Genomic DNA, 25,953 nt, shown 5'->3' with positions numbered 1-25,953 from the left:
TAAGTATAACTTATGTATGAGTGAAGCTTTTAGTGAGAGATTTAAAGCTTTAATATTTAATAATTGTAGCCCACCAAACTCATATTCATTATATAAATAGGCACGTTTAATTTTGTCTGGCTAACATTCCAAATAAAATGACATATTTTGCTCATATGATTTTAAAAACAAATCATCTGGAGTAGGCAATGCTATTAGTAAGTAAGTAAGTAAACTGTGATAGGACCAAAGAGTTAATCCATGTATTTTTTCCATAAATATACAAGTATTTACCTTGCCATGGTTGCAGAATCGTATCTATTTTTACTAACTTTCTATTGAAATTAATTGTGGTAAATTAATGTATATTTTGAGATGTGATTAACAAGTATGTCTACTTCACCATCCACCCATTTCATTGGTAAACTACAAGGTAGTGTCAACACTATTTTTTAACGATCCAATACGTAATATGGTACACTTGTCATAATTAGGTTTTAATCCAGAGGCGCTAGAAAAGTGATCAAGATCTTCAATGAGACTGTGCAGGGATCCAGATTGTAGACTTAAGAAAAAACTAGAGTCATCATATTGACACTTTTGTTTTTATCCCCTGGATTTCTAACACCTTGATGTTCTTGTTGGATGTAATTTTAATAGCTAGCATTTCAATGGCCATGATAAATACAGTGCCTTGCGAAAGTATTCGGCCCCCTTGAACTTTGCGACCTTTTGCCACATTTCAGGCTTCAAACATAAAGATATAAAACTGTATTTTTCTGTGAAGAATCAACAACAAGTGGGACACAATCATGAAGTGGAACGACATTTATTGGATATTTCAAACTTTTTTAACAAATCAAAAACTGAAAAATTGGGCGTGCAAAATTATTCAGCCACTTTACTTTCAGTGCAGCAAACTCTCTCCAGAAGTTCAGTGAGGATCTCTGAATGATCCAATGTTGACCTAAAAGACTAATGATGATAAATACAATCCACCTGTGTGTAATCAAGTCTCCGTATAAATGCACCTGCACTGAGATAGTCTCAGAGGTCCGTTAAAAGCGCAGAGAGCATCATGAAGAACAAGGAACACACCAGGCAGGTCCGAGATACTGTTGTGAAGAAGTTTAAAGCTGGATTTAGATGCAAAAAGATTTCCCAAGCTTTAAACATCCCAAGGAGCACTGTGCAAGCGATAATATTGAAATGGAAGGAGTATCAGACCACTGCAAATCTACCAAGACCTGGCCGTCCCTCTAAACTTTCAGCTCATACAAGGAGAAGACTGATCAGAGATGCAGCCAAGAGGCCCATGATCACTCTGGATGAACTGCAGAGATCTACAGCTGAGGTGGGAGACTCTGTCCATAGGACAACAATCAGTCGTATATTGCACAAATCTAGCCTTTATGGAAGAGTGGCAAGAAGAAAGCCATTTCTTAAAGATTTCCATAAAAAGTGTCGTTTAAAGTTTGCCACAAGCCACCTGGGAGACACACCAAACATGTGGAAGAAGGTGCTCTGGTCAGATTGAACTTTTTGGCAACAATGCAAAACGTTATGTTTGGCGTAAAAGCAACACAGCTCATCACCGTGAACACACCATCCCCACTGTCAAACATGGTGGTGGCAGCATCATGGTTTGGGCCTGCTTTTCTTCAGCAGGGACAGGGAAGATGGTTAAAATTGATGGGAAGATGGATGGAGCCAAATACAGGACCATTCTGGAAGAAAACCTGATGGAGTCTGCAAAAGACCTGAGACTGGGACGGAGATTTGTCTTCCAACAAGACAATGATCCAAAACATAAAGCAAAATCTACAATGGAATGGTTCAAAAATAAACATATCCAGGTGTTAGAATGGCCAAGTCAAAGTCCAGACCTGAATCCAATCGAGAATCTGTGGAAAGAACTGAAAACTGCTGTTCACAAATGCTCTTCATCCAACCTCACTGAGCTCGAGCTGTTTTGCAAGGAGGAATGGGAAAAAATGTCAGTCTCTCGATGTGCAAAACTGATAGAGACATACCCCAAGCGACTTACAGCTGTAATCGCAGCAAAAGGTGGCGCTACAAAGTATTAACTTAAGGGGGCTGAATAATTTTGCACGCCCAATTTTTCAGTTTTTGATTTGTTAAAAAAGTTTGAAATATCCAATAAATGTCTTTCCACTTCATGATTGTGTCCCACTTGTTGTTGATTCTTCACAAAAAAATACAGTTTTATATCTTTATGTTTGAAGCCTGAAATGTGGCAAAAGGTCGCAAAGTTCAAGGGGGCCGAATACTTTCGCAAGGCACTGTAGATATGTAGACAACGGACAGCCTTGTTTTACTCCTTACTCCTTATACATTACACTTGAGCGTTCTTGAATAGGTACCTCCAGTTCTTTTTGTTTTTCCACTAACATATTTTGTGCCTCTATAGTACAGTTTCCATTAGTTTGTCTTGGTCGGCTTTTATCGTCAACGAGACAATGATATCCAATCAGTTGAGATTGGTTGGATACAGTACAGCGTACCCCGTTGTAACAAACGTGAGCAACAAACTCTCACTCAACGTCAACAAAACAAAGGAGATTGTGGACTTCAGGAAACAGCAGAGGGAGCACCCCCCTATCCACATCGACAGGACAGTAGTGGAGAAGGTGGAAAGTTTAAGTTCCTCGGCAACAGCGCCTCTTCAACCTCAGGAGGCTGAAGACATTTGGCTCGTCACCTAAAACCCTGACAAACTTTTAGAGATGCACAATTGAGAGCATCCTGTTGGGCTCTATCACTGCCTGGTACGGCAACTGCACCGCCCTCAACCGCAAGGCTCTCTAGCGGGTGGTGCGGTCTGCACAACACATCACCAGGGGCAAACTACCTGCCTTCCAGGACACCTACAACACCCGATGTCACAGGAAGACCAAAAAGATCAAGGACAACAACCACCCGAGCCACTGCCTGTGTGCATCAAAACTGGGACTGAGAGACTGAAAAACCATCACTAACACAGAGAGGCTGCTGCCTACATATAGACTTAAATCATTGGCCACTTTAATAAATGGATCACTAGTCACATTAAATAATGCCACTTTAATAATGTTTACATATCTTACAATACTCATCTCATATGTTTATAATGTATCTTATACCATCTATTGCATCTTGCCCATGCCACTCGTCCATATATTTATATGTACATATTCTTATTCCATCCCTTTAGATTTGTCTGTATTAGGTAGTTGTGGAATTGTTAGATTACTTGTTAGATATTACTGCACTGTCGGAACTAGAAGCACAAGCATTTCGCTACACTCGCATAAACATCTGATAACCATGTGTATGTGACCCAATAAAATTTGATTTGAGCATATGGTTGCTGTCACAAGAAATTATAAAAATGTTTTTAAAAAATGTAATTACTTGCTATTCATCACCACCACTTATCCCTGAAAGCTGAAATCCCACTGGATTCTAGCAAAGGTGGGACTTCCAACAATACCAGATCAGTAATGTGGGAGTTGGATCTAATGAGCTCGCAAATGTAATTGTTCAATTTAAATAATGTTAATGATGAATCATACCTGTCTAGGCTATTTGAAAATTAAACTTTAAATTAACCTGAAAATGTAGAAAGTTTAAAATCATATCATGCAGTGGAACCGGAGATATTTAAAAACAATTACTGGCGATTCTTCACCACCAGAGGCCACTGATAACACAAGCTGAAATCACATGGGATTCCCGCACGGCACGGGATTTCACTTTGAACAAAGGGGGAAACAAAAACGGCTGCTCCCCCTTGTTAGCTTAGCATTTGGTGCAATGCTTAGCTTCACTTGTGCTGGAAAGTCAGACTCCGCTCCAACAAGAGAACGGGTTCACTAAGTGACGTCTCACGTTCAACCTTTCAGCAATATTTTTTGCGATTAACCGGAACGTGAGGAAAACACAAACACACGGTTGGTTGACTCACACCAATGAAAACACGAGACAGAGATAATTACTAACTTGGTCAAGCCAATATCTACTCAAATTTTAAACGGCCCTGTGTCCATGCTCGAGAAATTAATTATGACCAAGTCTACTCGCTTCTGAACGCGATAGACAGAAATAACACTACATTGGGCCCAACTAGTATTTTTCTCAGAATGCCTGCATCGGCTGGTACATATACCCCAGCTCATAGCATTCAGAAAATCCCCTACACACTGATGTGTGTCAGATATACAACACGAGTCAATCTCGCTATACTAGTATCTGGGTGAAAACGAAAAACTACACACACGCCACTCTCAACAATAATCATGATTGGTGTATGAGTAACTTGCTACACAATTCCTATGTACTAAATTCAACAGTGAGGCCTAGTTTAGATTTCTCGCACGGGGGCAGCAATATGTCGCGACGTTATTGTTAATGTGATGACATAATTTGCTTTTTATTATTACGTGATTAAATTCATTCTGTAACAATTAACTCAGTAACCTGGAGCACCACGGGAAAAGCTTGTTTAATGAGGAACCGTTTCGCAAATTAACTCAAAGATTACATAGATTTCATAGCAGTCATCAATTAATTAATTTCCTCAGTCTCATTCTGAATGTCGCATAATTAGTAAATCTGCACTAATTATTCCGTACCACACAAATTTAGATTATTATTTATTTACTAACCAGTTAAATGATAACATAAGATAAATATACACAAACAGTCTAGGTTATTGATTAAAACTTCATAAAATGGCAACAGGTTTGTGGACCAATGCAAGATGGAGCTTCACACACAGAGAGAAAGAGAGAAATTCAACACTTGGATACATTTGTAAACTATGCTTAGTTTCAGCCCTAACAGCTTGCCCCGAACTGCCCCTCTTATGGGTTAAAAGTGTAATGCATGTATTTATGTGTTGAAAGTCTCTGTTGGGTCTCTCTTTGTGGGTCGAGTTCCGCTTAGTGGGAAAAGGTATGGCCAACGCCTTGTTCATTCGTCTTCAGGTGTAAGTCTCTGATTTTCCAAACTATGTCACAATGTCCTTTCTCTTAGTTGTCAGTTTCCTTGCACTCGTTCTGTGAGAGTGGGCTTCTGAGGAGGCTAATCAGCCGTGTCGACGCTCCCGGCGTGGGTAAGAGGGCCATGTAGACAACTGGTGACTTGAAAAGAACAGCTCAAATTCAACTTCCTAGATACAGTACTTAGAATAGCTACTCCACCATAAACTTGATTGTTCAGAGATTTACTTTGTCTTCAACCTCGTGTTGCGTTTCGGGGTCACGACTAGCAGTAGACCTCGGCTGCAGTGCGTGTTCAATTTAGTCTGATATGTAAATTCTTAACTCATGTTTTATACCATAGAGTAGAAAGGGGCGTTTCCATCTTTATGACACACTCTGGGTTCCCTGGGGCGTAGCTAGTTACAAGGCAAGGTATTAGGAGAACTAAAATCAGTCTTAACATCACCATAACATCCTCTTTCATCTGCATATTCTCGACACAAAGTATGTAAACATCACATATACAGTATGAAAACTCTTCAATTTAATGTTTTCGTTATAACATCCTCAACTAACTTTTAAGAACATCATAAAATAGACATTCATTTTCATATTCCATCCATCATTGTTTCCACCATTTGGTTGATCAAATATACATGTCCCAATGTCCATTTATTTGATGTTGTGTAGTTTTGGGCTGTAAACTCTTCCTAAGGCACACAGACATTCCAGTCTCTCACATTAGAGAACAGAATGGAGTTGGGCTGTTGCCTTATAATTTACGATGGGCGTGAGGTCATAAACCCCCCCATCAATACCTCTATACTTCTCCCCCTCTTTGGGAGGGAGAGATCTCTCTGTAGAACCGGGATCCACTGTAACCTGATCCTCACAGGACCGTCATGACAGTCCCCCTCTGGTGGGTTCAACTTGGAAGGATCCTGCATTTTGCAACCCACCATAAGAATGACCATCGGATGTCAACAATTATATTTACACAGTGTAGGCCATTTGTTTGTGAGAATGTGAATGGGATCAAATTTGGTTCATTTATAGACACCATATCATTTAAAACAGTTTGTTTCATTTAAAACTATACACAAGAGAAGATGTTGCCCAGAACAAATTCATGTACAAACATATCAATTAACTTCAACAGTTATTAAAATAAATTCATCAATCTCTAAAACAATGAATCTAGCATTAAAAGGCAATTTAATAAACACTAGTCAATTCGTCAGGCCATGGACTCCACATGGTGTGGAAAGAAACCCACAGGGATGCTGGGCCATGATGACTCCAATGCTTCCCACAGTTGTGTCGGGTTGGCTGGGAGTGGACGTCTACTCTGAATAGCACGTTCCATCTCCTCCCACAGATGCACAATTGGATTGAGATCTGGTGACTCGGCAGGCCACTGCAGTAAACTGAATTCCCTGTCATGGGTCCCATGGAACCATTCCTGGACAAGCCTTGGGGCATAATCCTGCAGAAAAAATCCTTAGCTGGATACATTGCTGCCGCAAAGGGACGCACCTGATTGGCAATGATGTTTAGATATCCTGTGGCATTAAAACGTTGCTCCACTTTTATCAAGGGGCCCAATGTGTGCCCTGAAAACACACCCCACACCATCACCACCAGCCTGCAATGCTGACACACGGCATGGATGCATGTACTCATGGTTTTCTCCATAGCCTAGTCTTCCCATCAGTATGACACAGCAGGAACTGGGATTATCTAGACCAGTGGATCCCAAAATGTTTATAGTCCCGTACCCCTTCAAACATTCAACCTCCAGCTGCGCACCCCCTCTAGCAACAGGGTCAGCGCGCTCTCAAATATTGTAAGCCTTTCACACACACACTATACGATACATTTATTAAACATAAGAATGAGTGTGAGTTTGTCACAACCAGGCTCGTGGGAAGTGACAGAGCTCTTATAGGACCAGGGCACAAATAATAATAATAATAATAATACATTTTGCTCTTTATTTAGACATTTTACATATTAAACCTTACTTGCTCATTGAAAATTGTGAAAGACTCACCGCAGGTTAATGAGAAGGGTTTGCTTGAAAGGATGCACATACTCTCTCCAATACAACCCAACATTGCAGAGTTGTCTTAAATCCTTTTCCACACACAGTCTGTGCCTGTATTTAGTTTTTATGCTAGCGAGGGCCGAGAATCCACTCTCACATAGGTACGTGGTTCCAAAGGGCATCAGTGTCTTAACAGCGTGATTTGCCAAGCCAGGCTCCTCTGAGTGCAGCCCAATCCAGAAATCTGGCAGTGGCTTCTGATTAAATTACATTTTCACAGAATCGCTTGTTGCAATTTTGATGAGGCTCTCTTGATCAGATATCGGTAAGTGGACTGGAGGCAGGGCATGAAAGGGATAACGAATCTAGTTTGTGTCATCCGTTTCAGGAAAGTACCTGCGTATTTGCACACCAAAACTCACTCAGGTGCTTCGCTAGATCACATTTGACATTGACCATAAGCTTGAGTTCATTTGCACACAAAATAAATCATACAATGATGAAAGACCTGTGTGTTGTCCATGTTAACAAAGTTAACAATTTTCACTGTAGTCCCCAAAACGTCTTTCAAGCTGTCAGGCATTCCCTTGGCAGCAAGAGCCTCTCGGTGGATGCTGCAGTGAACCCAAGTAGCATCGGGAGTAAGTGCTTGCATGCGCGTTACCACTCCACTATGTCTCCCTGTCATGGCATTTGCGCCATCAGTACAGATACCAACACATCTTGACCACCTAAGTCCATTTGATGTCACAAAGCTGTCCAGTACTTTAAAAAGATATCCTGTTGTCCTGGTTTCCAGTGGTTTGCAGAAGAGGATGTCTTCCTTAATTGACCCCCCAAAAACGTAATGGACATATACCAGGAGCTGTGCCAGGCCCGCCACGTCTGTTGACTCATCCCACTGAATTCACTGGCTTGTAATGCGAAGCAGTAATAGTTTCAAAACATCTGCCATGTCACTGATGCATCATGAAACGGAATCATTTTTTAAAAACATTTTCCCCCAGCCATATCCACGGAAGCAGGAAGAATTAAGTCCTCCACAATAGTATGGAGCTTGCCTGTCCTAGCCACTTGGTAACTCACCAAGACGCTTCTAGCCCCTTCTTATTAATGGAACCTGCAGATTTTATACATGTCTTACTACTCGAAAGTAGTCTCAACTCTCGCTCAAAAAACTCCTGTGGCTTATTTTTCAAATTGGCATGTTTTGTTTCTAAATGACTGGTTAAGAGTGGATTTTTCATTGAGTTGTGAGATATAACACACTGTGGCTGAGGAAAGGCACTATTCCCAATATAAATGAACCCCAAATCAATGTAGTTCTCACCATATTTGCACCTCTTCGATGGTCCAACATCCGCCTGTTGTTCAGTGCTTTCCTGGGTAAAGGGGCAGTAGCTCTTCGGCTGCATCAGAATCACAACTGTCAGTGTCCATGCTAGCTGGGCTAACAACAAACGTAGAATAACTGACGCTAGCATTGGATGTGCTCGTGGAAGCAGAACAACTTGTGCAGTCGACAAGTGCGGTACTGCTGGTAGTACCAGTACTACCAGTAGAGCTGGTATGTGTCTCTATAGACACGGGCTAAAAAAAACACAGCAAAACTGACAAGATGTACACTGATCAGTAAAGAGAGGCTAACATTCTATAACACTCCCTTTCCTCTGCACAGTTCTCTCACAGTGAGAAACTATAGGATTACAATAGTGTTCTACACTTTCTTCATTTGATCCAATTCAACGTTGCCAATTATTTTATGAGATGAGAATTAAGTGGAGTGACAAATCTTAGCTGGTGTGAGAGAACTGATAAGGCTTCTCTCAAGTGTGTAGCCGTTGGTGTGTTTTTACATTGGCCAATCGGGAGAAGTTCTTGCCACAGTAAGAGCAGAAGAAAGGCTTCTCTCGTGTGTGTGTTCTCTGATGACCGTTTAGCTCAGCTGATGATTTAAAACATTTTCCACAGTCAGAGCAGTAGTAAGGCTTCTCTCCTGTGTGTATACGTTCATGTCGTTTTAGGTGGCTCGATTGAGAGAAACTCGCACTACAGTCAGAGCAGAAGTAAGGCTTCTCTCCTGTGTGTGTTCTCTGATGAACTTTTAGCTCAGTTGATGTTGTGAAGCATTTTCCACAGTCAGAGCAGGAGCAAGGCTTCTCTCCTGTGTGTGTTCTCTGATGAACTTTTAGCTCAGTTGATGTTGTGAAGCATTTTCCACAGTCAGAGCAGGAGTATGGCTTCTCTCCTGTATGTATACGTTCATGTGTTTTAAAGTGGCCCAGGTGAGAGAAACTATTTCCACAGTCAGAGCAGGAGTAAGGCTTCTCTCCTGTGTGTGTTCTCTGGTGAACTTTTAGCTGAGACGATTGTGTGAAGCATTTTCCACAGTCAGAGCAGGAGTAAGGCTTCTCTCCTGTGTGTATACGTTCATGTTGTTTTAGGTGGCTCGAGTGAGAGAAACTCTTCCAACAGTCAGAGCAGGAGTAAGGCTTTTCTCCTGTGTGTATACGTTCATGTTGTTTTAGATGTCCCCGTCCAGAGAACCTATTCCCACAGACAGAGCAGGAGTAAGGCTTCTCTCCTGTATGTATACGTTCATGTTGTTTTAGGTGGCTCGATTGAGAGAAACTCTTCCTACAGTCAGAGCAGGAGTAAGGCTTCTCTCCTGTGTGAACTCTCTGATGAACTATCATAGCCCTTGATGTTGTGAAATTCTTCCCACAGTCAGTGCAGAAATACAGATTCTCTCCTGTATGTATTTTTAGATGTATTTTTAGCTTTGATAGAATTGGGAAAATCTCCTCACAATGTGGGCAGTGGTGAGACCTGTTTGCTCTGTGATCTTCCTGCTGTTGCTCTCTGGATGTAGAGAATGTCTCAACATGATCTCCTGTGTGAACATCAGAAGAACCAGTCAGTTGGTGTAATATACAGTACCAGTCAAACATTTGGTCACACCTACTCATTCAAGGATTTTTCTTAATTTTTACTATTTTCTACATTGAATAATAAGTGAAAACATCAAAACTATGGAATAACACATATGTAGTAACCAAAAAAAAGTGTTAAATCAAAATAGCTTGTATTTTAGATTCTTCAAAGTAGCCACCCCTTGCCTTGACAGCTTGGCACACTCTTGGCACTCTCTCAACCAGCTTCACCAGGAATGTTTTTCCAACAATCTTGAAGTTCACACACATGCTGAGCAATTGTTGGCTGCTTTAATCCAACTCATCCTAAACCAACTCAATTGAGTTACGGTCTGGTGATTGTGGAGGCCAGGTCATCTGATGCAGCACTCCATCACTCTCCTTCTTGGTCAAATAGCCCTTACACAGCCTGGAGGTATGTTGTGTCATTGTCTTGTTGAAAAACAAATGAGTCCCACTAAGCCCAAACCAGCTGGAATGGCGTATCGCTGCAGAATGCTGTGGTAGCCATGCTGGTTACATGTGCCTTGATATCTAAGTAAATCAGACAGTGTCACCAGCAAAGCACCGCCACAATGTCACATCTCCTCCATGCTTCACGGTAGGAAATACACATGCGGAGATAATCCGGTCACCTACTCTGCGTCTCACAAAGACACGGCGGTTGGAAATTTGGACTCATCAGACCAAAGGACTGGTTTCCACAGGTCTAATGTCCATTGCTCGTGTTTCTTGGCCCAAGCAAGTCTCTTCTTATTGGTGTGCTTTAGTAGTGGTTTCTTTGCATCAATCTGACCATGAAGGCCTGATTCACACAGTCTCCTCTGAACAGTTGTTGTTGATGTGTCTGTTACTTGAACTCTGAAGCATTTATTTGGGCTGTAATTTCTGAGGCTGGTAACTCTAATGAACTTATCCCCTGTAGCAGAGGTAACTCTGGGTTTTCCATTCCTGTGGTTGTCCTCATGAAAGCCAGTTTCATCGTAGCGCTTGATGTTTTTTGCGACTGCACTTGAAGAAACTGTCAAAGTTCTTGAAATGTTCCGGATTGACTGAGTTTCCTGGCTCAGTAATGATAGAATGTAATTTCTCTTTGCTTATTTAGGCTGTTCTTTCCATAATATGGACTTGGGTCTTTTACCAAATAGGGCTCTTCTGTGTACCACCCCTTCCTTGTCACAACACCACTGATTGGCTCAAACGCATTAAGGAAAGATATTACAAAAAATTACTTTTACGAAGGCACACCTGTTAATTGAAATGCATTCCAGGTGACTTCCTCATGAAGCTGGTTGAGAGAAAGCCAAGAGTTTGCAAAGCTGTCAAGGCAAAGGGTGGCTACTTTGAAGAATCTCAAATATATTGGTTTATCTAACACTTATTTGGTTACTACACAATTCCATATATGTTGTTTCATAGTTTTGATGTCTTCACTATTATTCTACAATGCAGAAAGAAAAAGCCTTCATTGAGTAGGTGTCCAAACGTTTGACTGGTACTGTACATGTCAATCAAATGTACCTTTTTACATCAGCAGTTGTCACAAAATGCTTTACAGAAATCCAGATTAAAAATCACAAAAACAGCAAGCAATGCAGATGTAGAAGCACAGTGGCCATGAAAAACTCCCCAGAAAGCAGGAACCTTGGAAGAAACAGAGAGGAACCAGGCCCAAAGGGGTGGCCGGTCCTCTTCTGGCTGTACCGGGTGACATACACTACATTTTAAAAGTTTGGGGTCACTTGGAAATGTCCTTGTTTCGAAAGAAAAGCAAACATTTTTGTTGAATAAAATTGATCAGAAATACAGTGAAGACATTGTTAAATGTTGTAAATGACTATCGTAGCTGGAAATGGCTGACTTTTTTTTAAATGGAATATCCACATAGGCGTACAGAGGCCCATTATCAGCAACCATCACTCCTGTGTTCCAATGGCACGTTGTGTTAGCTAATCCAAGTTTATAATTTTAAAAAGGCTAATTGATCATTAGAAAACTATTGTTTTTAAATGATAAACTTGGATTAGCTAACACAACATTCCATTGGATCACAGGAGTGATGGTTGCCGATAATGGGCCTCTGTACACCTATGTAGATATTCCATTAAACAAATAATAAAATTAAAAAAGCCATTTCCAGCTACAATAGTCATTTGCAACATTAACAAAAAAGGGGCGTGTCATCCTCCACTCACTATCACAAGGGTTAGTAATGTTAGAGAATGTCCAGTCATCTGGTGTTTTTCAGTACCTATAGTGTTCTCTTTGAAGTAGAAAGAATAATTGATATAAGGTTAAATATTAGACATGTGTAAGCAGAATGAAGGCTGAGCCCATGTGAATGTACAGAGCTGGATCAAAATCTTTAGACCTGCAGTAGGAGTGTGTGTCACGCCACCAATATAATCTATGCCCAAATGTCTGAGGCAATAAGAAAGGCAGCAATATTAGGGTGGCCAAAGCTAGAAGGAATGAATATTTTACATAAAGTGGAGTGACACTGTTATGTATGGGTAAAACTGTATAAAAGCTGAGTACTGCGAATGGAGAATCAGTTCTTCCATGGAATTGCTCGGCTTTGTTACTTTTGTAATAAAGTCTATTTGATTTCACAAGCTCCGGTATCTGAGAAATATTTATTCAATATTTCCATGACAGTAACTATACAGACACATTTCATAGACATTTTAAAAAACACTGGCAGTTTGTCTACTTGTTGGCAATACTGGTGTCAAACCATGCAAGTCTGAGTAGCATGAAATAATGTCTACCTTCTCATTGAAACAGTTCTACCGCAGTTCTTCATACACAGTGGGAAGTTGGAACAAATAACAAACTTAGAACCTGCTCTTACCATGAGAAACAGAAGTCCCAATTTTCTTCTCACCTTCTTCATCTTTAATGTTGACATTCAGCTCCAGTGTTTGACTGCAGTCTTCCAGCTTCACTGATGCCATCTCTGGATCCTGCAGTGCAAACTGGGCTCCACTGTCACAATCAGGACCCAGTGACTGTAGGTTTGGACTCACTGTGGAAGGAGAGTGGCAGGCTAAGCTTGTCCTCATTGTTCTCATACTTCATTATAGTCTGCCTGTAGTAACAATGAGAAACAGTCACCAAAAGTTCTGGCACTTTATTCCCTCAAAATATATTATATTTCTTCTTGTTGAATGATCTAATTCAGTGCTTGACTTGGACTGAAATAGATACCGGTACTGTTTATATTTAGGTGCAGGAGCTCCACAATACTTTTGAGCTAATATTCTATAAAAGAAACGAGCAGAAGCAGTAGAAATTTGAGGTACTGGTACTCAGCTCTGGTGAGCTCCTGTCCAAGTCAAGCACTGATCTCATTTAAATAGATCTGGTAGCTAAGAATTGACAAAACCTTAATTAATTCAAATTAGACAAAATACACACTTCAAAAATAGCCTACACAGCGTAAATGCACTTAATCTATAGTAGATTAAATTCACATAAATACATAAATGACAACAAAGCATTTAGTACAAGGTTACAGTATGTTTATCGCAACACTATGTACTATTTTCCTGAATAACATCGTCTTCACCATCATTTCAAATCAAAGACGAATAGTATCTGTTCACACCATAGTAACATTTATAGATAAAAGATAGAAACAACTTAATGTGTCTGAATATTAGTACACATGTAGAAAACTGATGATCATTACATTAAGCTTCAAAACTGTAGTGTAACCGTGAAAATGTCTCTCTGCACCCGCTTTCTTTAGTTCGTTGACGCAGACCGAGTGGGCGCCGCCATTTTACCAGCTTGTGAATTTTACACAAAACCAAAAACATGCCAAACGAACTCAGAAATCTCAAATAAATTGATTATTTATTAAATGTCCTTGAGGAAATTATGTACACCCATTCAGACAAACCCGAAGTGTCTAGCTATGTGACTATCTATGTGTATCACGTTCACTCGGTTTGACACAAAAATAACACATCAACCCTTTACCAAACGTGATAATACGTTAACGGATGCTACCTAGCTTGGTATGACATGTTCTTTCGAAATTAGAAAGTTTAAACGTGCCATTACAAACCTGTAGTAATACATAAACAGACACAGGGGTTATCGTCTTAACATCACAGTTCTCGCGCTTCATTTATTCTGAAGAATGGTGCGTGCCTGCCTGGAACTTCCTGTTCCACCACTACACCCGATGGATAAATTGGAAACGCTAAGCGCATGCTTCACCTCACTACCAAACTAAAATATGTTATGAACAGAGAGGACTACGTTTTGTAGACCTTGCCCGTTGCAGAAGTTTATTTTTAATATATTTTTTATAAATCGCTTTGTTTAGAAGTAACGCAAAGGTGACTTGAGTTATTGCACACGAGCGCTTCACAGAGGTCGTGTTCCCTAACAGAAATATGCAGATGTATGCTAGAACGCGCTAATAGGATCTCGTTACCTTGTGCTTGGCTCTGCCCACAATGACTAATCTCTTCCCATTGGAACCAACCGGTTTAGTTATAAAAAAAAACATGGTGCAACCCTCCGTGCTTTCAGGGATTATTATGTCCCTATCCCATTATATGAGAAGGGCGGTACTTAATTTGAGCCGGATCTTCCGGCACCTCTCAGTTTTGTAGTCTTTCGTTCTTTCGTTATTTGTCAGGATCAGGTAACCAAGCTCTTGTGGCATGAAAAATACATTTCCACTATTTGCAATGTCAAAATCATAATAAAATCCATCAGAGTAATTACATTTGGATTCCTCTGCAATTGTCATGCCTCCTAAAAAACGTAATGTGAAAACGTGCCTAATATTCTAAGAATTGATTCATGTTGGGCCGTCCCAGGTTTATGCAACATTGTAGCCTATTTAGACCAAGGCGTGGCCATTGCTGTGGTGAGAGAGAAGCACACCTGTATCTCTCACAGAACTAAAATGAGATTCACTTTGGATGATCTCTCTCCCTCTGTGTTGTTATAGACATGAGCCGACAACTCATCTCTCCAGCATTGCACTTCATAATTTATTTCCTATAATATTTCTAATACCATCGCTAGAAAACACAGTTTGTAAAGCAAATAGATCCTGCTGAATAGAAAATACTAATCTGTCTGTTACCAAGTTAGCAACTTCCAAATAGGTCTATTGAGAGAACAGCATTGTTTTTACAAGGTAAAGCAAGAGAGATAAGCTTTTGTCTGGTGAGTGAGCTGCACATCATTGGGTGAGTCAGTGAAACTGGAAAGCTTGTTTAGGACTATAACTTCCTCTTCATATTGTAAAATGTGTTTCTCCTCACACCTGGCCTAGGCTATTGATGGATTAGAGACAAGGTTGTTTTTATTGATCTCAGATTCTGTTTGTCAGTGTCAAAGTAGTCTGTCATTTTGGTCATTGAGAGGTATTTTTTTTTAAATCTGCAAAAGTCTCCAGTCATCTAAAATTATGTAGAACCGCAAGAAATCTGTTTACAAAAGGCCACATTTTTCCAGGAATCCAGGCTACAATAAATGTACTCCATGTGTGCAACTTCTGCAAGCAGCTCCACACCACTACTCTTTGCCAGTACACTAAAACCATGATAATGCATGCAATGCTTTATTATAAAAGGTATTTTATTTAATGTGTTCTGGTACCTCAGAGACCCCCAGGTCACCACCTCTCGGGCTCACTTTTTTGTTCCAGCACCTCCCAATTTACTAATGAAGCACTGGAGAAGTGGGTAGCTGCTGCTGCCTCCCATGGGACACATCTCCTTTACATAGAGTTATTCAGGCTGTTGATTGTGGCCTGTGGAATGTTGTCCCATTGCTCTTCAATGGCTGTGCGAAATTCCTGGATATTGGCAGGAACTGGAACAAGCTGTCATTCACATTGATCCAGACCATCCCAAACATGCTCAAAGGGTGACATGTCTGGTGAGTATGCAGGCCATCGAAGAATTGGGACATTTTCAGCATTATCAATTGTGTACAGATCCTTGCGACGTAAATCAAATCAAATCAAATCAAATCAAATCAAATCAAATTTTATTTGTCACATACACATGGTTAGCAGATGTTAATGCGAGTGTAGCGAAATGCTTGTGCTTCTAGTTCCGACAATGCAGTAATAACAAGTAATCTAACTAACAATTCCAAACTACTGTCTTGTACACAGTGTAAGGGGATAAAGAATATGTACATAAGGATATATGAATGAGTGATGGTACAGAGCAGCATAGGCAAGATACAGTAGATGGTATCGGGTACAGTATGTACAAATGAGATGAGTATGTAAACAAAGTGGCATAGTATAGTATAAAGTGGCTAGTGATACATGTATTACATAAGGATACCGTCGATGATATAGAGTACAGTATATACGTATGCGTATGAGATGAATAATGTAGGGTAAGTAACATTTATATAAGGTAGCATTGTTTAAAGTGGCTAGTGATATATTTACATCATTTCCCATCAATTCCCATTATTAAAGTGGCTGGAGTTGAGTCAGTGTCAGTGTGTTGGCAGCAGCCACTCAGTGTTAGTGGTGGCTGTTTAACAGTCTGATGGCCTTGAGATAGAAGCTGTTTTTCAGTCTCTCGGTCCCAGCTTTGATGCACCTGTACTGACCTCGCCTTCTGGATGATAGCGGGGTGAACAGGCAGTGGCTCGGGTGGTTGATGTCCTTGATGATCTTTATGGCCTTCCTGTGACATCGGGTGGTGTAGGTGTCCTGGAGGGCAGGTAGTTTGCCCCCGGTGATGCGTTGTGCAGACCTCACTACCCTCTGGAGAGCCTTACGGTTGAGGGCGGTGCAGTTGCCATACCAGGCGGTGATACAGCCCGCCAGGATGCTCTCGATTGTGCATCTGTAGAAGTTTGTGAGTGCTTTTGGTGACAAGCCGAATTTCTTCAGCCTCCTGAGGTTGAAGAGGCGCTGCTGCGCCTTCTTCACGATGCTGTCTGTGTGAGTGGACCAATTCAGTTTGTCTGTGATGTGTATGCCGAGGAACTTAAAACTTGCTACCCTCTCCACTACTGTTCCATCGATGTGGATAGGGGGGTGTTCCCTCTGCTGTTTCCTGAAGTCCACAATCATCTCCTTAGTTTTGTTGACGTTGAGTGTGAGGTTGTTTTCCTGACACCACACTCCGAGGGCCCTCACCTCCTCCCTGTAGGCCGTCTCATCGTTGTTGGTAATCAAGCCTACCACTGTTGTGTCGTCCGCAAACTTGATGATTGAGTTGGAGGCGTGCGTGGCCACGCAGTCGTGGGTGAACAGGGAGTACAGGAGAGGGCTCAGAACGCAACCTTGTGGGGCCCCAGTGTTGAGGATCAGCGGGGAGGAGATGTTGTTGCCTACCCTCACCACCTGGGGGCGGCCCGTCAGGAAGTCCAGTACCCAGTTGCACAGGGCGGGGTCGAGACCCAGGGTCTCGAGCTTGATGACGAGCTTGGAGGGTACTATGGTGTTGAATGCCGAGCTGTAGTCGATGAACAGCATTCTCACATAGGTATTCCTCTTGTCCAGATGGGTTAGGGCAGTGTGCAGTGTGGTTGAGATTGCATCGTCTGTGGACCTATTTGGGCGGTAAGCAAATTGGAGTGGGTCTAGGGTGTCAGGTAGGGTGGAGGTGATATGGTCCTTGACTAGTCTCTCAAAGCACTTCATGATGACGGATGTGAGTGCTACGGGGCGGTAGTCATTTAGCTCAGTTACCTTAGCTTTCTTGGGAACAGGAACAATGGTGGCCCTCTTGAAGCATGTGGGAACAGCAGACTGGTATAGGGATTGATTGAATATGTCCGTAAACACACCGGCCAGCTGGTCTGCGCATGCTCTGAGGGCGCGGCTGGGGATGCCATCTGGGCCTGCAGCCTTGCGAGGGTTAACACGTTTAAATGTCTTACTCACCTCGGCTGCAGTGAAGGAGAGACCGCATGTTTTCGTTGCAGGCCGTGTCAGTGGCACTGTATTGTCCTCAAAGCGGGCAAAAAAGTTATTTAGTCTGCCTGGGAGCAAGACATCCTGGTCCGTGACTGGGCTGGGTTTCTTCCTGTAGTCCGTGATTGACTGTAGACCCTGCCACATGCCTCTTGTGTCTGAGCCGTTGAATTGAGATTCTACTTTGTCTCTGTACTGGCGCTTAGCTTGTTTGATAGCCTTGCGGAGGGAATAGCTGCACTGTTTGTATTCGGTCATGTTACCAGACACCTTGCCCTGATTAAAAGCAGTGGTTCGCGCTTTCAGTTTCACACGAATGCTGCCATCAATCCACGGTTTCTGGTTAGGGAATGTTTTAATCGTTGCTATGGGAACGACATCTTCAACGCACGTTCTAATGAACTCGCACACCGAATCAGCGTATTCGTCAATGTTGTTATCTGACGCAATACGAAACATCTCCCAGTCCACGTGATGGAAGCAGTCTTGGAGTGTGGAGTCAGCTTGGTCGGACCAGCGTTGGACAGACCTCAGCGTGGGAGCCTCTTGTTTTAGTTTCTGTCTGTAGGCAGGGATCAACAAAATGGAGTCGTGGTCAGCTTTTCCGAAAGGGGGGCGGGGCAGGGCCTTATATGCGTCGCGGAAGTTAGAGTAACAATGGTCCAAGGTCTTTCCTCCCCTGGTTGCGCAATCGATATGCTGATAAAATTTGGGGAGTCTTGTTTTCAGATTAGCCTTGTTAAAATCCCCAGCTACAATGAATGCAGCCTCCGGATAAATCTGGGCTGTGCGTTGTCATGCTGAAACATGAGGTGATGGCGGCAGATGAATGGCAGGACAATGGCCCTCAGGATCTTGTCATGTATGGAACACTAACCAAACGTCAGTGAGTACCAGATTGAAAGCCTCCTAAGCATGTATTGAACACTAACCAAACGTCAGTGAGTACCAGATTGAAAGCCTCCTAAGCATGTATTGAACACTAACCAAACGTCAGTGAGTACCAGATTGAAAGCCTCCTAAGTATTGGGGGGAAACTATACATTCTACCAGTTTCAAATCAACTCAATGAAATTTAAATCAGAAAATGAGCGCTGGACATCAAAATCAGAGAATTGGAGAGGGAAATTTTTTGAGATAACTCAGTAGAAGTAAACAAGGAATTATTTGCTCTTAAAGCTCAGCATGAAGAACTTTCCACCTCAAAGGCTGTAAACAGCTTAACTAGGCTGAAACAGTCCTATGATCAAGGTGAAAAACCTGGTAAATTGCTGGCCTGGCGCATTTAGAAGTTAAATTCAGACCGAGCCATTCCTGCAATTCATAATTAACAAGGACAATTATCAATGGATCGTGTAGAAATAAACCAAACATTTGCTTCCTACTACAACACACCTTACAACTCTGAATCTCCTGAGAAGTAATCAGGTATTGACGTTCCCTCTACGTCAGGAGACACTAAATTGGATCTGGAAAAGGAATTGGATTGTGTTGAAACATCTGATGCTATTTTCAATAGGAAGGGAAGTAGAGAGGCAGGTCCAGATGGGCTCCCAATAGATATGTCGAAGATAATTAAGGAAAAACTTCTAGGTCCCCTTCTGGATATGTACAGTGTATTGGGGTATGTATGATATGCTGTAGAGCTCAGATACAGACAATAAACACCCGCCTGAGATTGTTGCAATACATTTGGATAATGAGAACATATATCACCCTTGTTAAGCTCCACAAATTTGACCACAATACCCCAGACCTGTGTGTTAAATGTAACACACATTTAGGCACCTTGTATCATTGCCTGGAGGAATGTGTTGAGATACAAACGTTTTGGAGCTCAGTACTGCGCTATATCTCTGAGATGACCTCTACCCCAATACCACTAATCCCTAAACTGTCCCACCGAAATATTTACCCAGAGAGTATCGATTTACATAGGAGAGAAAATAAAATGGTTGACCTCGGTCTATTACAAGCTAGATGTTTAATTGCTCTCCATGGGAAGTATGTCAGTTCCCCCTCACTTGGTCATTGGTTAAAATAATTAACATCAAGCCTGGCTCTTGAAAAATGTACTTATATAGTGAAAAAGAAAGCCCCAGAGTGTCATAATATTTGGAATCAGTTTTGTGAGTTTTTACAAACCGGTGATTCTAGAAGCATTGGAACTGTAAATCCTCTATTTTTATTGGCTGTAGTTCTTAGAGGTATCTGCATATTACACTTTTTATTATTGGAAATGTTTTGGTACCCTTCCCCAGATCTGTGCCTCAACATAATCCTTTCATGGAGTTCTACGGACAATTCCTTCAAACTCGTGGCTTGGTTTTTACTCTGACATGCACTGTCAAATGTGGCACCTTATATAGACAGGTGTGTGCCTTTCTAAATCATGTCCAATCAATTGAATTTACCACAGGTGGACTCTCAATCAAGTTGTAAAAACATCTCAAGGATGATCAATGGAAACAGGATGCACCTGAGCTCAATGTCGAGTCTCATAGCAAAGGGTCTGAATACTTACGTAAATAAAGGTATTTCTGTTTAGAATTTTTGAAAATAAGAATTTGTTCGTAACCGACTTGCCTAGTTAAATAAAAGGTAAAAACATTTTTCATACACAGTGGGAAGTTGGATGAACAACACACTTAGAACCTGCTCTTACCATGAGAAACAGATTTCCCAATCCTCTCCTCCTCTTCTTCATCTTTAATGTTGACATTCAGCTCCAGTGTTTGACTGCAGTCTTCCAGCTTCACTGATGCCATCTCTGGATCCTGCAGTGCAAACTGGGCTCCACTGTCACAATCAGGACCCAGTGACTGTAGGTTTGAACTCAGTGTGGAAGGAGAGAGGAAGGCTGGGTTTGTCCTCACTGTTGATGTTACCGGCTTCAGACTTAATCTGAGTCAGCCTGTAGTAATAAAGAGAAACAGACACAAAAGTTAGTCTTGACAGTTCTGGCACTTTATTCTCTAAAAATATGGTTTATATTTAGGTGCAGGAGCTCCACAATACTGTTGAGCTAATTTTCTATAAGAAGAACATGAGCTCAAACAGTAGAATTTTGAGATGCCGATACTCAGCTCCGGTGAGCTATTGTCGAAGTCAAGCATTGATCTAATTTCAATAGGTGAGGTAGGTAAGCATTGACAAAACATTCATTAATTCACATTAGACAAAGTATACACTTTAAAATCAGGCTACACAAATTAAATGCACTTAATCTATAGTAGATTTCCCGAATTCGGATAAACGACTCAAAAACCATTTAGTACACGGTTGCCTTGTTTTAGGCGGCACTATGTAGTATTATCCTGAATAACCTTGTCTTCACTGTATTATTTAAATCAAAACCAATAGTATTTCCGTTCACACCATAGTAACATTTATAGATAAAGATAGAAACAACTTAATGTGTCTGAATATTAGTACACATGTAGAAAATTGATAATCTCTGTATGTATTTTTTTCACTGTATTCACAGGAATGTCCCTGTATTGATGTGTAATATTGTTATTATTGTTGCAGTAAAAACAAACAAAAAAAAAAGTCCGTTGACGCAAACCGAGTGGTGCCGCCATTTTACCAGCTCGTGAATTTTATACAAAACCAATAACTTGCCAAACGAATTCAGAAACCTCAAGTAAATATATTCTTTAGAAGGTTTACACGTGCTATTACATACCTGTAGTAATACACAGAAACGGACACGAATATTATCTTCTAGACCGCATCTTTCTTGCGCTTTCTTTATACTGAAGAATGGTGCGCGCCTTCCCGGAACTTCCTGTTCTCCCACTAACACCGTCCGTGCATTCCGGGGTCCTTGAGAAGGCCCTACCCCATTACATGAGAAGGGGTTCGTAGCCTCCTCCAGGACACATCTCCTTTGCATAGAGTTGATCAAGATGTTAATTGTGTAATGCTATTTCTAGAATGTTTGCTGGTCTGTGGAGCAACCATTGATTATTGATTGATTGATTATTAACCATTGATTATTCCAGTTACTAATAAGTCCTCACCAATTAAGGAAATTACTGTAAAAACTGTTAAATCTCCTTGGATTGATGAGGAATTGAACATTTGTATTGTTGAGAGGGATGAGGTGAAAGGAATGGCAAATAAGTCTGGCAGCCCAACTGACTGGCAAATGTACTGCGAATTAAGAAATAATGTGACTAAACTAAATAAAAATAAACTACACTATGAAACAAAGAGAAATTATATAAAGAATGATAGTAAAAAGCTTTGGAGCACATTAAACAAAATTATGAGAAAAAAAGCCAACTCGGCTCCTTCATACATTGAATCAGATGTCTCATTTATCACAAAACCCACTGATATTGCCAAGATAAACAAACTTAGGGATGACATGCCAGCAACAAATGCTGACACTACACATCCAAGTATATCTGACCAAATTATGAAAGACAAGAAATGTACTTTTGAATTCCGTAAAGTTGGTAAAAAGATTGTTGTCTTTCAACAATGAGAAGCCACCGGAGTCTGACAATCTACTAGAAAGTGTGTGTCCTCAGGCCTGGAGGGAAGCTAAAGTCATTCCGCTACTAAAGAATAGTAAAGCCCCCTTTATTGGCTCAAATAGCTGACCAGTCAGCCTGTCAACAAACTTCGGGACAAAATTATGTTTGAGAAGTACACTCGACACTTACACAAATTACTCATGATTGGCTGAGAGAAATTGATGCTAAAATGATTGTGGGGGCTGTCTTGTTAGACTTCAGTGCAGCTTTTGACATTATCGATCATAGTCTGCTGCTGGAAAAACGTATGTGGCTCAACTACGTCTCGATATGAATAATGTGGAAATTGAGCAAGTTGAGGTGACTAAACTGCTTGGAGTAACCCTGGGTTGGAAACTGTGATGGTCAAAACATATTGATACAACAGTAGCTAAGATGGGGAGAAGTCTGTCCATAATAAAGAGCTGCTCTGCCTTCTTAACAACACTGTCAACAAGGCAGGTCCCTAGTTTTATCGCACCTAGACTACTGTTCAGTAGTGTGGTCAGGTGCCACAAAGAGGGACTTGGGAAAATTGCAGTTGGCTCAGAACAGGGCAACACGGCTGGCCCTTAAAAGTAGACGGAGAGCTACCATTAATTACATGCATGTCAATCTCTCATGGCTCAAAGTGGAAGAGAGATTGACTTCATCATTACTTGTTTTTTTAAGAGCTGTTGACACGCTGAATGTTTCCGAGCTGTCTGTGTAAAACTTCTTATGGCTGGGGGGCAGTATTGAGTAGCTTGGATGAATAAGGTGCCCAGAGTAAACTGCCTGCTACTCAGGCCCAGAAGCTAAGATATACATATTATTAGTTAAAAAAAACACCATGAAGTTTCTAAAACGGTTTGAATGATATCTGTGAGTATAACAGAACTCATATGGCAGACAAAAACCGGAGAAAAAATCCAACCAGGAGATGGGAAATCTGAGGTTTGTAGTTTTTCAACTCTTTGCCTATCCAAGATACAGTGTAAATTCGGTCCGATTGCACTTCCTAAGGTGTCCACTAGATGTCAACAGTCTTTAGAACCTTGTTTCAGGCTTCTACTGTGAAGGGGGAGCGAATGAGAGCTGTTTCAACCAGGTGTCTGACAGAATGCCATGAGCTCAGTCTCGCGCACGCCCGTGAGAGCGACCTGCGTTCCATTGCATTTCTAAAGACAAAGGAATTGTCCGGTTGGAACATTATTTAAGATTTATGTTAAAAACATCCTAAAGATTGTTTCTATACATCGTTTGACATGTTTCTACGAACTGTAACAGAACTTTTTGACTTTTCATTTGGACCTAGTGCTCGTGCCTGGATTTGTGAACTAAACGCGCAAACAAAAAGGAGGTATTTGGACATAAATGATGGACTTTATCGAACAAAACAAACATTTATTGTGGAACTGGGATTCCTGTGAGTGCATTCTGATGAAGATTATCAAAGGTAAGTGAATATTTATAATGCTATTTCTGTCTTCTGTTGACTCAACATGACACAACATGGCGGGTATCTGTATGGTTTGTTTTTGTGTCTGAGCGCTGTACTCAGATTATTGTATGGTGTGCTTTTTCCGTAAAGCTTTTTTGAAATCTGATACAGCGGTTGCATCAAGGAGAAGTATATCTATAATTCCATGCATAACACTTGTATATTTTATCAATGTTTATTATGAGTATTTCTGTAAATTGATGTGGCTCTCTGCAAAATCACCGGATGGTTTGGAAGCAAAACATTACTGAACATAACGCGCCAATGTAAACTGAGATTTTTGGATATAAATATGAACTTTATCGAACAAAACATACATGTATTGTGTAACATGAAGTCCTATGAGTGTCATCTGATGAAGATCAAAGGTTAGTGATTAATTTTCTCTATTTCTGCTTTTTGTGACTCCTCTCTTTGGCTGGAAAAATGGCTGTTTTTCTATAACTAGGTGCTGATCTAACATAATCATATGGTTTACTTTCGTCGTAAAGCTTTTTGAAATCGGACACTGTGGTGGGATTAGCAAGTTTATCTTTAAAATGGTGTATAATACTTGTATGTTTTAAGAATTTTAATTATGAGATTTCTGTTGTTTGATTTTGGCGCCCTGCACTTTCACTGGCTGTTGTCAAATTGATCCCGTTAACGGGATTTCAGCCGTAAGAAGTTAAAAATACAAGCACATAGCTAGGAAACCCATGACTACCCCACAAGACATGCCACCAGAGGTCTCTTCACAGTCCCCAAGTCCAGAACATACTATGGGACGCGCACAGTACTACATTGAGCCATGATTACATGGAACTCTATTCCACATCAGGCTACTGATGCCAGCAGTAGAATCAGATTTAAAAAGCATGTAAAAAATACCACCTTATGGAACAACGGGGACTGTGAAGAGACACACACAAAAGGTACAGACACATGCATACGTACACATTGTGATATTGAAGGTTTTGTGTTGTGGAGATGTGGTGGTGTAGGGATGTTACATGATGTACTGTTTTAACTTTAGCTCATTCAGAACAAACATAGTTCACTGTTTAATCTGTTGTTTTATATGTCATGTGGATGCGTTGGTGTGTTTGGAGCCCAGGAAGAGTAACTAATGGGGATCCCTGATAAATACACAAATACAAACCACTCCAGGGATCTTCCGCTTATACCACCTTTATATACCTTTATATAACACATTTATTAAACTCCAGCTATAACACCTTTTATACCACCTTCACATAACACCTTTATATAACGCCTTTATGAAACACCTTTACTAAACTCCAGCTATAACACCTTTTATACCACCTTTATACAACACCTTTACTAAACTCCAGCTATAACATCTTTATATAACACCTTTATATAACACCTTTATACAACACCTTTACTAAACTCCAGATATAACACCTTTATATAACACCTTTATGAAACACCTTTACTAAACTCCAGATATAACACCTTTATATTACGCCTTTATATAACACCTTTATATAACACCTTTATATAACACCTTTACTAAACTCCAGCTATAACACCTTTTATACCAGCTTTATATAACACCTTTATATAACACCTTTACTAAACTCCAGCTATAACACCTTTTATACCAGCTTTATATTACACCTTTATATAACACCTTTATATAACACCTTTATGAAACACCTTTATGAAACACCTTTATGAAACACCTTTACTAAACTCCAGATATAACACCTTTTATACCACCTTTATATAAAATTCAAAAGGCACTCGCACATCTGAGCAAAATGTTTTGCAGGTGCCATGGCAACAGCACACTGCTCTTGATAGTATCACTGATATTCAATAAACTTACGTATCGGGCCTCACAGCCTTTGTCAGAGCTTTTAGTGAATAAAAAAAAGAATGAGCACCCTTATGTAGACCTGGCCCCACCCACATCCGTTCACACATCAAAAGGGGTTGGAGGAAAAACAAATAAGTGCTGCCAAATATAACAATATGCATTTTATAAATATTACAAAAGTGTGTAAATAAGACATATTAAACACGTCTGTAAAACCACACTGTGGACATTCAGCAAGTTTTCATTAGTCG

The 25,953-nt window shown here is 40.7% G+C and overlaps 1 protein-coding gene across 1 annotated transcript; it reads right to left on the bottom strand.

Moving 5' to 3' along the window:
* Positions 1-4,464: 4,464 nt before the first annotated feature.
* On the bottom strand, positions 4,465-21,647 carry LOC139372871 (zinc finger protein 135-like). Its single transcript, XM_071112724.1, has 4 exons — positions 21,557-21,647; positions 20,534-20,782; positions 12,799-13,035; positions 4,465-9,904 (listed from the first exon to the last, which is right to left on the bottom strand). Exons 3-4 carry the CDS (start codon positions 13,016-13,018, stop codon positions 8,838-8,840), a joined length of 1,287 nt encoding a protein of 428 aa, XP_070968825.1. The 5' UTR covers positions 13,019-13,035; positions 20,534-20,782; positions 21,557-21,647; the 3' UTR covers positions 4,465-8,837.
* Between the last annotated feature and the right edge of the window lie 4,306 nt (positions 21,648-25,953).

The sequence above is a fragment of the Oncorhynchus clarkii genome, chromosome 18, assembly GCF_045791955.1.
Source record: "Oncorhynchus clarkii lewisi isolate Uvic-CL-2024 chromosome 18, UVic_Ocla_1.0, whole genome shotgun sequence".
NCBI classification, from domain to species: Eukaryota; Metazoa; Chordata; class Actinopteri; order Salmoniformes; family Salmonidae; genus Oncorhynchus; species Oncorhynchus clarkii.
This window is presented reverse-complemented; position numbering and strand designations above follow the sequence as displayed.